We start from the raw sequence: 14,002 nt of genomic DNA, 5'->3' as shown, positions 1-14,002 counted from the left end.
CTGAAAAAATAAACTTATTTTCACAAAAGACTATAAGCCTCGCCCTGTTATGTTTGATATCTGAAAAAATTAACTTATTTTCACCAAAGGCTATAAGCGTACCACCCAGACTTTAGGGGTACAAGTGAATTTTCCTAGCCAAATAGGAGGTTGTTTAGGCTCAACATCATCACTGGAGAGAGGCCAGAGGCTTAGTGTTTTCTGAGACTTGGAAGACATAAACATCTGGTCCAACCCGATTTGCTTGTATCTACCCAGTGCTTAGTACAGTGCCAGGCACATTGTGAGCACTCAACAAATACCACAATTATTAATTATTATTACTATCTAGAAAATGTGCCCTTCTTTCCAGGCAGAGGTTTTGGGAAGCACGTGCTCTATCTGGGTCAGGGATATCCTTGAAATTTAAACATGCCAACTCTGATTTGTTTTCTTATCCAGCTGGTTGCCCCTCCCTCAGGAGGTATCTGCCAAGGGTAAACTCCCTGAACTGGAAACTCCCTTCTACCTGCTTGACATCAATCATCACCCAACCACGAAGGCCAACCTCATGTCTTTAACCTTGATGGCTTATCTGGGAATCTGCTCTCTTCCTTCCATTCATTTCTTGACCCCCTTATGTTTACAGCCTCTAAACTGAAAGCTCATTGTGGGCGGGGAGTTTGTCTGTTTTATCGGTCTATTGTCTTCTCCCAAGCGCTTAGTACAGTGTTCTGCACACAGTAAGAGCTCAATAAATACGATTAACTAACTGACCAGAGTCGTCTTTTCATTCAGACTGTTTGCAACCAATGTGCTGAGCCCTCGGGGGTCCTCTGGTCTCAGATCAACTTGCTTAAACCTAGCCAATTCTACCAGAGTAGATGCGGCATACTAGGATTGGAGAAGCAAGTTCATAATATGGGTTCCAGTGGAAGAAATTCATTCATTCATTCATTCATTCAATCGCATTTATTGGGCTTTTACTGTGTGCAGAGCACTGTACTAAGCGCTTGGGAAGTACAAGTTGGCAACATATAGAGACGGTCCCTACCCAACAGTGGGCTCACTTGTTAAGCGCTTACTATGTGCAAAGCAATCAATCAATTGTATTTATTGAGCGCTTACTGTGTGCAGAGCACTGTACTAAGCGCTTGGGAAGTACAAGTTGGCAACATATAGAGACAGTCCCTACCCAACAGTGGGGTCAAAGCACTGCTCTAAGCACTGGGGAGGTTACAAGGTGATCAGGTTGTCCCACGGGGGGCTCACAGTTTTAATTCCCATTTTACAGATGAGGGAACTAAAGCACAGAAATGTTAAGTGACTTGCTCAGAGTCACACAGCTAGAAATGAAATGCTTTGGCCAACGGAGCTTTGGTTCTGGTAGATGTCAGAATAAAACGGGATGGCAAAGGGGAAGAGGTTGGGAATGAAGCCAGGTGGACTGGCCAATACTCACCATCAGAGGGCAAAACAGTACTGCAATAGACAACTCTCAGTTTCGGCCAGGAAGAGAGCCTCTGGTGCACCTAGAAACAGCCAAACAAGAAGGATTATTAGCTCAATCATGGAGAGATTAATGTTTCTTTCCTATGCTATTTTTAATGGCATTTGTTAAGCGCTTACTAAGTGCCAGGCACCGTTCTAAGAACTGGGGGTAGATAACAACTCATGAGATTGGACACAGACTATGTCCCACATGGGGCTCATAGTCTTAATCCCCAAATTACAGATTACATATTACAGACTATAAATCACACAGCAGACAAGTGGCAGAGCTGGGATTAGAACCCAGATCCTTTTGAATCCCAGGCCCGTGCTCTATCCACTAGGCCATGCTGCTTCTCAGCTATTTGATCTTATATGCCTCCTCCTTCCCAATGCTTAGCTTTTTGCCTTGCCCTGATCTGCTGGATGTGTAAACTGTCAACCAATGGGAAATGGGATATTCTGAAACCATACTGGACTCTTGCTGCTCAAACTGCTAACACTTCCCATTTCAGTTATCATTATTATTATCATATTTGTTAAGTACTTGTTATTTGTCAAGCACTGTTCTAAGTGCCGGCGTAGATACAAGTTAATTAGATGGGACACAGTCCCTGTCCCACACAGGACTCACAGTCTAAGTACGGAGGGAGGGGAGAACAGATATTGAACTCCCATTTTACAGTTAAGGAAATAGAGGCACAGAGAAGTGAAGTGACTTGCCCAGGGTCATGTAGCAAGAAATTGGCAGAGCTGGGAATAGAATCCAACTCCGATTCCCAAGCCCATGCTACTTCTCAATAAGAATATGCGTTAATAAGAATAAGAGGAAAAGAAGTGAGGAGAGAAGGAGTTCACACGACAGAGAACAAGAAGAGGGCCCCCAGGGGCAACATGTTTGGCTCAGGGTCTAGAACTGCCTTTCACACTCAGCCCAAGGTTAAATCTTTCCAATCAATGAATTAGGACACAGGTTTATAGGTGTGCACAGCCAAATCAAGCTCCATTACGACACCGTTTTGGTTGATGACACGCTCTCAACACCCAAGGCTAATATGTATTGCAACACGTTAGTTTGAGATAGGAGTTCAACCAACTAAAGAATCCGGTCTAAAAGAATGCAATCCAGTTTCAAAAGTCATGGCGAGCTTCACCACCTGAAATTACTCCCAATGAATGACATCTCAGGAATGTCCTAATGATGACTGCCCCAATCCTCATATAAGTCAAACCTAATGATACACTGAAATTGGCCAGTACTATTCTCTTTCCAAGGGGCTTTTGTAGCTATTGAAACACAATAAATACTACCCTGATCTTCACAACACTCCTGGCTGTCACTGAGAGGTGGGTATTACTATTTTATTTTACAAATGATAAAACTGAGGCCAAGAGAGGGCATTAGTGATCCACTCAAGACCACATTCATTTATTCAATCGTATTTATTGAGCGCTTACTGTGTGCACAGCACTGTACTAAGCGCTTGGGAAGTACAAGTTGGCAACATATAGAAATGGTCCCTACCCAACAACAGGCTCACAGTCTAGAAGGGGGAGATAGACAACAAAACAAAGCATGTGGACAGGAGTCATCAGAATAAATAGAAATAAAGCTAGATGCACATCATTAAGAAAAGATATAGAATAGTAAATATGTATAAGTAAAATAAATAGAGTAATAAATCTGTACAAACATATATACAGGTGCTATGGGAAGGGGAAGGAAGTAGGGCGGGGGGGATGGGGAGGAGGAGAGGAAAAAGGGGACTCAGTCTGGGAAGGAAGGAGGTGAGCTCTCAGTAGGGCTCTGAAGGGAGGAAGAGAGCTAGGTTGGCGGGTGTGCAGAGGGAGGACATTCCAGGCCAGGGGGAGGATGTGGACCGTGGGTTGACGGCGGAACAGGCGAGAACGAGGTACAGTGAGGAGGTTAGCGGCAGAGGAGCGGAGGGTGTGGGCTGGGCTGGAGAAGGAGAGAAGGGCGGTGAGGTAGGAGGGGGCCAGGGGATGGAGAGCACTGAAGCCGAGAGTGAGGAGTTTTTGATTGATGCATAGGTTGACTGGTAGCCACTGGAGATTCTTGAGGAGGGGAGTAACATGCCCAGAGTGTTTCTGCACAAAGATGATCCGGGCAGCAGCATGAAGTATAGACTGAAGTGGTGAGAGACAGGAGGATGGGAGATCAGAGAGGAGGCTGATGCAGTAACCCAGTCGGGATAGGATGAGAGATTGAACCAGCAAGGTAGCAGTTTGGATGGAGAGGAAAGGGTGGATCTTGGCGATATTGTGGAGGTGAGACCAGCAGGTTTTGGTGACGGATTGGATGTGAGGGCTGAACGAGAGAGCGGAGTCACAGATGACACCAAGATTGCGGGCTTGTGAGACGGGAAGGATGGTAGTCTACAGTCTACAGTGACAGAAAGTCAGGGAGAGGGCAAGGTTTGGGAGGGAAGATAAGGAGTTCAGTCTTGGACATACTGAGTTGATATTGGACATATTGATCACATGGTGGATCAGTGCCACAGCTGGGAAGAAAACTCAGGTCTCTGGACTCTTTCCATGAGTCCGTGCTTCATTTCTACCAATGTAGCTCTCCATCTGTGATGGAAATTGGATCACATCATCAGTGTACTCAAGAAACTGAAAAAGAAGAAAAAGAGACCAAAATAATTTGAAGCTGGGCTTTCTTCACTGTGGAAAGGTTTAGCACCAACAGGGAAGACTCTGATCAGGACCAAAGGATACGACAAAGAAAGTCAAATAGGTGAGTTGGTTTGCTCTTCTCTAAGAGCACTAGTTAGGCCTGTGACTTCATCTCCACTAGAAACTGCACGAATAGCTACTCATTCTGCATTGACAATGAAATACATCCAACTGAATGAGGGCTTCTGCTCCATAAGGCCTAACTACGTAGCGCTGACTCGGAGAAGGAAAAGAGGTTCATTTACCCTCAGTTTTAATACAAATCTAGAGCAAATGAAAAATGCTTTACTAATTTAGAAATGACCCGATTGTCTCTTTATTTCCCCAAGCCTAAAGGTTCAGATCTAACAAAAAAATCAAAATCAAAGCGAAAGATATTACAATAGGGTATTTCATAGCCTCTATGGAAATGAGTTTTTTCAGTCCAATCATAGTTTACATGCTTCCCAATTATAAATTATGCAAAGTTTCTCCATCACCTCCCTCCATTTCGAAAGCACAAACTCAGCACTACTGTTTTGTCAGCATCCTAAGAAAAAATGTCAACATACCCGTGGCATCATGAAAAATTCACAGCCAATTAGCTTTCAACTAGAGTCAACCATATTTCTTGAGTGAAATAAAATACTGGGACAAATGTATAAGCACAGACATAGTAACTGTATCCACAGGAAACATCTGATGTGAATGTGATGACTATGATGATGATGGAATCTATTAAGTGCTTACTATGTGTCAAGCACTATTCTAAGCACTGGGGTATATTCAGGTTAATCAGGTTGGACAAAGTCCCGGTCCACTATGGGGCTCACAGTCTTAATCCCTATTTTACTGATGAGGTAACTGAGACACAAAAACTTAAGTGACCTGCCTTGGGTCACACAGCAGACAAGTGGCAGAGCTAGGATTAGAACCCAGGTCTCCCTAACTCTCAGGCCCATGCTCTCTCCTCTGGGCCAGCTGTAGTAGTCATCATGGGTATAAATGCTGCAAATAACTCATTATCAGTCTCTCCCCACTTCCCGGTCAGGATTCTGGTAAACCCTGTCAGAACCCAATTCCTAGAGTCTAATGTTATCACGTCATCCTATAGCTGTCCTTTGGGCTAGAAGATGGTGCTACTAACAGGGAGATTTTTATCAGTGCACTGATAGACTGTAAGCTCCTTGTGGGCAGGGATTGCATCTGCCAACTCTGTGGAAGTGTACCTTCCCAAGCGCTTCAAACACTGCTCTGCAGACAGTAAACACCATTGATTGACTGAGCACTGGTGTGATTGATATGACCGATGTGTGACCAACAATCCCTGCCCCACAGCACCATTTCCATTTCTCCTTCATGATCGTCCTGAAGCTCCTCCCCCCCGAGATAGCCTCCTCATTTCTGTTTTTAGACTGTGAGCCCACTGTTGGTTAGGGACTGTCTCTATATGTTGCCACCTTGTACTTCCCAAGCGCTTAGTACAGTGATCTGCACACAGCAAGCGCTCAATAAATACGATTGATTGATTGATTGCTACAAACCAGTCTGGTTCATCTTCTGCCCGCTGGTGGTTAGGCATTGTCTCTGTTGCTGAATTGTACTTTCCAAGTGCTTAGTATAGTGCTCTGCACACAGTAAGCACTCAATAAATACAATTGAATGAATGAATAGCAATGGCTGATGATCTAGCAGAAGCTAAAATAAGCAAAGTGATCCCAAACGTGCAGCTACACATGATCTTCTCTCTCAGATGGCTACCTGTAGGCCAACCGCTTCATCCAGTGGAAGTTGTGAGTCACTTTCCCCCAGGATGGGAAAATACAATCTTTCTGGTCCCTAAGAGTTTTCACAAGAAACACTTCATTCAGCAGGTCTCTCTTGGAATAGATCTCGTGGTTGGCTACAGGTGGGAAGGGCCAGGATCATCATCATCATCATCATCATCATCATCAACCATATTTATTGAGCGCTTACTATGTGCAGAGCACTGTACTAAGCGCTTGGGAAATACAAATTGGCAACATACAGAGACAGTCCCTACCCAGCAGTGGGCTCACAGTCTAAAAGGGGGGAGACAGAGAACAAAACCGAACATACTAACAAAATAAAATAAATAGAATAGCTATGTACAAGTAAAATAAATAGAGTAATAAATCTGTACAAACATATATACATATATACAGGTGCTGTGGGGAAGGGAAGGAGGTAAGAAGGGGGGATCAGCTTGTAACCTCCCCAGCGCTTAGAACAGTGCTTTGCACATAGTAAGCGCTTAATAAATGCCATTATTATTATTATTGTTATTATTATTATTATTATTATTATGAAGACGGCGATGAGGGCAGGGGCCTCCTCCTCCTCCTCCATGACTACAAGCCTGTAAGAACCAGGTTCAGTTGTAAAAGTTTGTGCCCCCTCGCCCCCCTTCCCACCTCATGGGGCCTATATCATAACCTCTGCGGGGCCGGCTCCAGACAGCTTATCGTTGGTTTCCATTTCACATCCCGATCCGGTCTTCTGGTGCCTGAGCCGAGTCCTGCCAAGAATCTCTAGAAGCTCTCTCCCAATCCTTTCTCTGGGCTTCCCCCAAGCTCAGTTCTACTGTTCAATCTCTGGTAATATCAGGACATTCTCAAATTGCTTCCCATGTCTGTTTCCTTTCACGGCCGACGCATATTTCCTCACTATTCCTTACTGCTTTAATATATGTGACAAACTGCTAGGACCTTGCCAGCCCCATTTTCCCAGAGTAGTAATATTAATTGAGCGGTTGCTTTTCTTCTCAAATTCACTAACAAACAGGGGAACAGTTTGGGTTTCTAAAGCATTCTGAAGTATTTACCCAGACGGTAAATGCCCATTATATATATTTAATATCTACTTTATCTTTTTGGCAATTATAGTCTTGTGCCATGCTGCAAAGATGCCTAGGGCAAATAACAATCTCTCTGTGCCTCAGTTTCCTCATCTGTAAAATGGGGATTAAACAACTCTTAGATCGTTAGCTTCTTGTGATATCTGATCTAATCCCAGCTCTTGCCTGCTGGATGACCTTGGGCAAGTCGCTGAATTTCTCTGAGCCTCAGTTTCCTCATCTGTAAAATGGAAATTCAATGTTTTGACTCCCTTCTTCTTCTGCAGTGTGACCTTGGGCAAATCACTTCACTTCTCTGGGCCTCAGTTACTTCATCTGTAAAATGGGGATTAAGACTGTGAACCCCACGTGGGACAACCTGACTACATTGTATCTGCCCCAGTGCTTAGAACAGTGCTTAGCACATAGCAAGCGCTTAACAAACACCATAATTAGTATTATTATTAGACTCTGAGCCCCATTTGGGACTGGGACTGTGCCTGAACTGATTAACTTGTATCTACCCCAGCACTTAGCACAGTGTTTGACACACAGTAAACGCTTAATCAAAACCATAATTAATTAGAAGAAGTGAATGAAAACACAGTCAACCAGGAAATGCACTGTCTGGGAAACCTCAACCATATTATTTGCATTCTTTCCAAGCTGAATAGTGGCAAAGTGCACCAAATCTCTCCTGAGTCACTGGGACAAGTTAGGTGCTTGTGATGGTAAGACAAATGTGATTTATTTATTTTTTTAAATTTGGTCTGTCATTAAGGTGGTCCTGGAGAAATTCAGCTTCTGATTAGCTCTGAAGCAGCACGTCAAGAACCTCCAGTGCTTGCCCCCCCCCCCGCCCTTACCATCAGCTTTGAAGCACTCAAACACCTTGCCCCCTCCTACCTCGCTATCCTACTACAATCCAGCCTATATACTTCGCTCCTCTAATGCCAACCTACTCACTATACCTCGAACTCGCCTATCTTGCCACTGACCACTCATCCACGTCCTGCCTCTGGACTTGAACACCCTTCCTCTTCATATCTGACAGACAATTACCCTAACAAATACCATTATTATTATTATTATTGTTATTCCCTGCTTCAAAGGCTTACTGAAGACACATCTCCTCCAAGAGGCCTTCCCTAAGCCCCATTTTTCCACTTCTTTCACAGAAGAAGTGCGGATGTGCGGAAAGGATTCTGTGTCACCTTTCTGTGTCATCCTTTCAGTGGAAAGGATTCTGTGTCACCCTTGACTTGCTCCCTCTATTCATCCCCCAACCCAGCCTCACAACACTTACGTGCATATCCTTAATTTACTTATATTAATGTCTGTCTCTCTCTAAACTCACTGGGGGCAGGGAACGTATCTGTTACGCTGTACTCTCCCAAGCACTTACTACAGTGCTCTACACCAAGTACTCAAAAAATACGACTGATTGATTGGAAAGAGGACAGACCTGGAGTGAAGGACCTGGGTTCTAATCCCAGCTCCACCACTTGTCTGCTGTGTGACTTTGGGCAAGTCTCAGTTCACTCATCCGCAAATGGGGACTCAATCTCTGCTCTCCCTCCTTCTTAGACTGTGAGCCTCATGTAAGACCTGATTTTCTTGTACCTACCCCAGCTCTCAACATAGCGTTTGGCACAGAGTAAGCACTTAAATACCACAATAATAATAATAGTAATTATACTTCAGTCATATAAGGCACACACACAAACTGAAGCAATGCCTTCTCGGTCTGATAAAATCCACCAAATGGTTTCCTGACTTTGGGCTCCACTTTGAGCCCTGTATGTGTGCCAGCCAAGTTCACAAGTCTTGGAAACACGGGCTGGGCACAGGCCAGGTTCAGGCTCAAGTCCCTCGTGCGCTCTCTTGAACACCAAGCCTCAACAACCCAGAGAAAATTGTGTGCGTACAGTGCCGCGCTCTTGGAAGTAGCGGGGTCTAGGCGTTAGCCTAGGTTCAGAACCAGAACCATGAGCCCATGTTCTGTTGGGCCGGGCCAGGCCAGACCTCACATTTCCAACCTGGGCATTTCAACCGCCACGACCTCCTCTAGGAGGGTCAGGGATTCAGAAGCAGTGTGGCTTCGAGTCAGAGGTCATGGGTTCTAATCCCGGCTCCGCCACTTGTCAGCTGTGTGACTTTGGGCAAGTCACTTCACTTCCCTGTGCCTCAGTTACCTCATCTGTAAAATGGGGATTAAGACTGTGAGCCTCATGTGGGACAACCAGATTATCTTGTATCTTGAGAACAGTGCTTGGCACATAGTAAGCGCTTAACAAGTACCATAATTATTATTCTCTGTGCCTCAGTTTCCTCAACTGTAAAATGGGAATTCAAGTCCTGCTCTCCCTCCTACTTAAACTGTGAGCCCCTCAGTGCTTGAAATATAGTAAGCGCTTAACGAATACCATTATTATTATTATTATTATTATAAGGATCTGGGTACTAATCCTGCCTCTGTCACTGGTCTGCTGTGTGACTTTGGGTAAGTCACTTCACTTTTCTGGGCCTTAATTACTTCATCTGTAAAATGGGGATTAAGACAGTGAACCCCATGTGGGACAGGGATTGTGTCTGACCTAACTGGTTTGATGAAGCAGCGTGGCTCAGTGGAAAGAGCCTGGGCTTTGGAGTCAGAGGTCATGGGTTTGAGTCCCGGCTCTGCCATATCTCTGCTGTGTGACCTTGGGCAAGTCACTTAACTTCTCAGAGCCTCAGTTACCTCATCTGTAAAATGGGGATGATGACTGTAAGCCCCACGTGGGACAACCTGATCACCTTGTATCCCCCCCAGCGCTTAGAACAGTGCTTTGCACATAGTAAGCACTTAACAAATGCCATCATCATCATTTACCCCAGTGCTTAGTACAGTGCCTGGCACAAAGTGCTTAACAAATACCATTTTAAAAAATTAAAAAAGGTTCATTTAGAGACAGGTCACTTGGCTACACACTCAGGGCTTGCTCAAATGTCCCTTCCCTCAGATACCTGACCCGTTCAGGTTTTAGAAGGAAGCACCATCTCATTTATTCACACTTCATTCCTGGGTGACAGGGAGTGGTAAATTGGCCGTGGGCGGCTGCTATTAATATTCCCTGGAACTGCTTTTGCTCACAGCCCACAGGTTACAGGCAGAGCCTAGAAGGAGCGAGGATCCGTTCTACCTCTTGAAAAAACTAAAAGCAATTGAAGAATGAACAGTCCTTGTCAGTAAAGCTCCCTGTTAATTTACACTGAAAGAAAATACATGTTTAGATACCTCATATAGTGTGTGTGTGTGTCTCACACACACCCACAGATATGAAAATTTCTATATATTCCTTGCTAAACTTTCCTTTCTTTCTTGTCCCTTCCCACCCCCATTTTAGGGAGAAGAGAAAGGAAAAGCGAGGTGGCTGTTGTGGCAGCATTAAAAACTGCTGACTCCAAACAGCAACCACAAACTCCCCCTTCCCCTAGGGATTTCCCACTGTCCTTTGTTTTCCACTAGGACATGACCCTAACCGCAGTGTGTTAGAGTCAGCATACAAATTCGATCCAGGTTACCATTTCCTTGTTCTCTAGCCAAGGTCAAACTAAAGAGCCTAAATCCTAGCACTGCCCACGCAGAAAGGATCAAATGTTTGCTCCCTCCTAATTTCCAAGGGTTTTAATCTCTAGCTCTTCTCCAACTGTGTTAGCCAGGAAACTAGTTTCTCCTCCTCCTCCTCCCCAAATGCCAGAAACATGTCTTTTGAACATAGGAGAGAGGGGGAAACAGCAGCTGTCGAAACCATCACTCTCCACTTCCCCAGGCAACCTATTCATATTTCCATAGGAAAGGCAGCTGGCCAGATCAGGGAATTCCTTTCCCAATTGTTCAAATCAGGGAAAGGAAATATCCCAGCTGAATTTCTGATTAGTTTCCTTCTCCAGTTCAAAGTGGTCAGTAAATTTAATCTTTCGGCTAAGTCAGTCAAGTCAGTCGATCGTATTTATTTATTGAGTGCTTACTTTGTGCAGAGAACTGTACTAAGCACGTGGGAGAATATTGGTAATTGCTGGCATCTCAGGTGAGTGAAACTCTAGATGCAATAGTGAAAACATGTTTACGCTAGCAACCCAAGAATAATTAAACCACAATTCAATTTACATGTTCTGTCTTTGGAGGAAGAAACACACCACACAAATCTTAGATATTCTCCCCATTGTGAGTTGGGGGGTGGGGGGAGCAAGGGTGTTGAATTAAAGCCGAGTAAAAAGAATCCAGGTTCCCCATCCCCTCCTCTGTCCTTCCCAAGCTAGTTGAGGGTGCTTTATTTAAATTATTTATCCGCCAGATAACACATTTTGCAAAATTTCCCCAGGATGCAAGTTCAGAAGACAAGACCAGTAAAATATATGAAATGCTCTAACAGCTTAAACTAATGAAGAAAACAAATAGCAGCCCTTACTGCCCTCCTAGTGAGAAGATCAAATAGCACCATATACTGTGGGCTGGTAAATAAAAATGGAAAATTCCTCAAATTAGTGAACCACAGCCTGCCAACTTCTCACCTGTCCTTGGGAACACAGGGAGTACTTTTTGGCTCACATTCAAGTCCCATTCCAATGCAGAAGAAATTAGAGGAATCAGTCCGGACCTGGGAGTAAGAAGGCCTGGGTCTTAATCCCTTAATCTTCTAGACTGTGAGCCCACTGTTGGGTAGGGACTGTCTCTACATGTTGCCATCTTGTACTTCCCAAGCGCTTAGTACAGTGCTCTGCACACAGTAAGCGCTCAATAAATACGATTGATTGATTAATCCCTCCTCTGCCCTTGCTGTATGACCTTGAGTAAGCCACAACTGCTCTGTGACACAGGGTCCTCATTGTAAAACAGGGATTTCATACCTGTTCTCCCGGCTACTTAAGAATGTGAGCCTCCATGTGGGATTGGGAGACTATCTTTTATCTACCCCAGTGCTTAGTACAGTGCTTGGAATGTGGTGAGTGCTTAAATATCACAAATATTATTACTGATATTATCATTAAACAGTTGACCCACTTTCCAACAAAGAGAACAGGGCCCTGTCTAAATGACTCCATTCCATTTAAACTATGCCCTGACACATAATAATAATAATAATAGCATTTATTAAGCACTTACTATGTGCAAAGCACTGTTCTAAGTGCTGGGGAGGTTACAAGGTGATCAGATTGTCTCAGTGGGCTCACAGTCTTAACCCCCATTTTACAGATGAGGGAACTGAGGCACAGAGAAGTGAAATGACTTGCCCAAAGTCACACAGCTGACAATTGGCGGAGCCAGGATTTGAACCCGTAACCTCTGATTCCAAAGCCCGGGCTCTTTCCACTGAGCCATGCTGCTTCTCTAGATCACTTTGCTTCCACCCTGGATCTCAAACCAGGCCCCCTCTCCCCCATCAGCCACAGAGGCCATGCCACATTAAAAGCCCAAGCTGATCTCTTCCTCTCTTCAAAGCCCTACTGAGAGCTCACCTTCTCCAGGAGGCCTTCCCAGACTGAGCCCCCTTTTTCCTCTCCTCCTCCCCATCACCCCTCCAGCCCTACCTCCCCCCCCCCCACAGCACTTGTATATATTTGTACATATTACTCTATTTATTTTACTTGTACATATTAACTACTCTATTTTATTAATGATGTTTATATGGCTATAATTACATTTATTCTGATGGTTTTGACACCTGTCTACATGTTTTGTTTTGTCGTCTGTCTCCCTCTTCTAGACTGTGAGCCCGTTGTTGGGTAGGGACCATCTCTATATGTTTTTTTTTGTTTGTTTGTTTTGATGGCATTTATTAAGCGCTTACTATGTGCAAAGCACTGTTCTTAGTGCTGGCTTGTTGCCAACTTGTACTTCCCAAGCGCTCTGCACACAGTAAGTGCTCAATAAATACGATTGAATGAATGAATGAATGGTCTCTGCGGAAAGCTGATTTTTTTCCAAGTCAAATAAGTATCCCCAAGCCTGTAGTACAACGCATGTGATGGCAACTTCACCACCCCCCCCCAAAACCGTACAAATCTAAGACGCCAAGAAATGGTTATATGTCTTTACTTGTACCACATTTTTCAGGCATCTCATAAGAGAGACAAAGTTGTTTTGCAGTAATAATTCCAAGTCTACACCACAAAGGCATATGGTTGCAGCTTTGCCTTAAAATGGATGCTGATGCCCCTTAATCCCTTGAGACCTATTTGAGGGTTGCCGCCGTTACCAAATAAATTTAAGGTCTAGGACTCTTTGCATGTGCATAAAAGGCATAGTTGAGCCAGGGGAAGGAGGAGGAAGAGTATTTATTAAGCACCTGCTGTACGTACAGCACTGCACTAAGCGCTGGGAGAGAATCCACAGATGGGAATTAGACAGTCTCTGCAGCTTGGGGGGCTCACGATTTAAAAGGGAGGGGAGAGAGGTGGTCATGGTGGAGGAGGAGCAGATTACAGCAGACAAGTGGCAGGGAAGGGATTAGAATTCGGGTCCTTTTGACTTTGAGGCCTGTGTTCTATCCACTAGGCCACGCTGCTTCATTGATGGATAGAAAATGGGAGCAGAAAAAAAGACAATCTGTTTAGAAACCTCTGCTTCTGGTGGCTAGATCCTAGCACCCACGTGTACTCTAGGAACTAGAACAACAAGGCGGGTAAGGAGCAAGTTGCAGGAATTCGGGGAAAAATTGTTAGTGCGCTCCAGACTGTGATTTCACAGGTGGACCTGGTCCCCACAGTCCACGTTTCCTTTGAATGAAACACAACACTAACACCAATCTGTGATGATATAACCTAGATCAGTCGGATATTACATTTTCAAGAAAGGACTCAACTTACCCCTTTCTGGACCTGCCCCTTTCATTCATTCAATTCATTCAATCGTATTTATTGCGTGCTTACTATGTGCAGAGCACTGTATCAAGTGCTTGGGAAGTACAAGTCGGCAACATATAGAGACAGTCCCTACCCAACAACGGGCTCACA

General features: G+C 44.4%; 1 protein-coding gene across 1 annotated transcript in view; it reads right to left on the bottom strand.

Moving 5' to 3' along the window:
• Window positions 1-14,002, bottom strand: part of MCU (mitochondrial calcium uniporter) — a 211,808-nt gene that overhangs the window by 50,309 nt on the left and 147,497 nt on the right. Inside the window, exon 3 of the mRNA XM_038743404.1 lies at window positions 1,442-1,511. Coding sequence (XP_038599332.1) covers window positions 1,442-1,511 — 70 coding nt within the window. The remainder of the gene's footprint in view (window positions 1-1,441; window positions 1,512-14,002) is intronic.

The sequence above is a fragment of the Tachyglossus aculeatus genome, chromosome 3 (genome assembly GCF_015852505.1).
Source record: "Tachyglossus aculeatus isolate mTacAcu1 chromosome 3, mTacAcu1.pri, whole genome shotgun sequence".
Taxonomy (NCBI): domain Eukaryota; kingdom Metazoa; phylum Chordata; class Mammalia; order Monotremata; family Tachyglossidae; genus Tachyglossus; species Tachyglossus aculeatus.
This window is presented reverse-complemented; position numbering and strand designations above follow the sequence as displayed.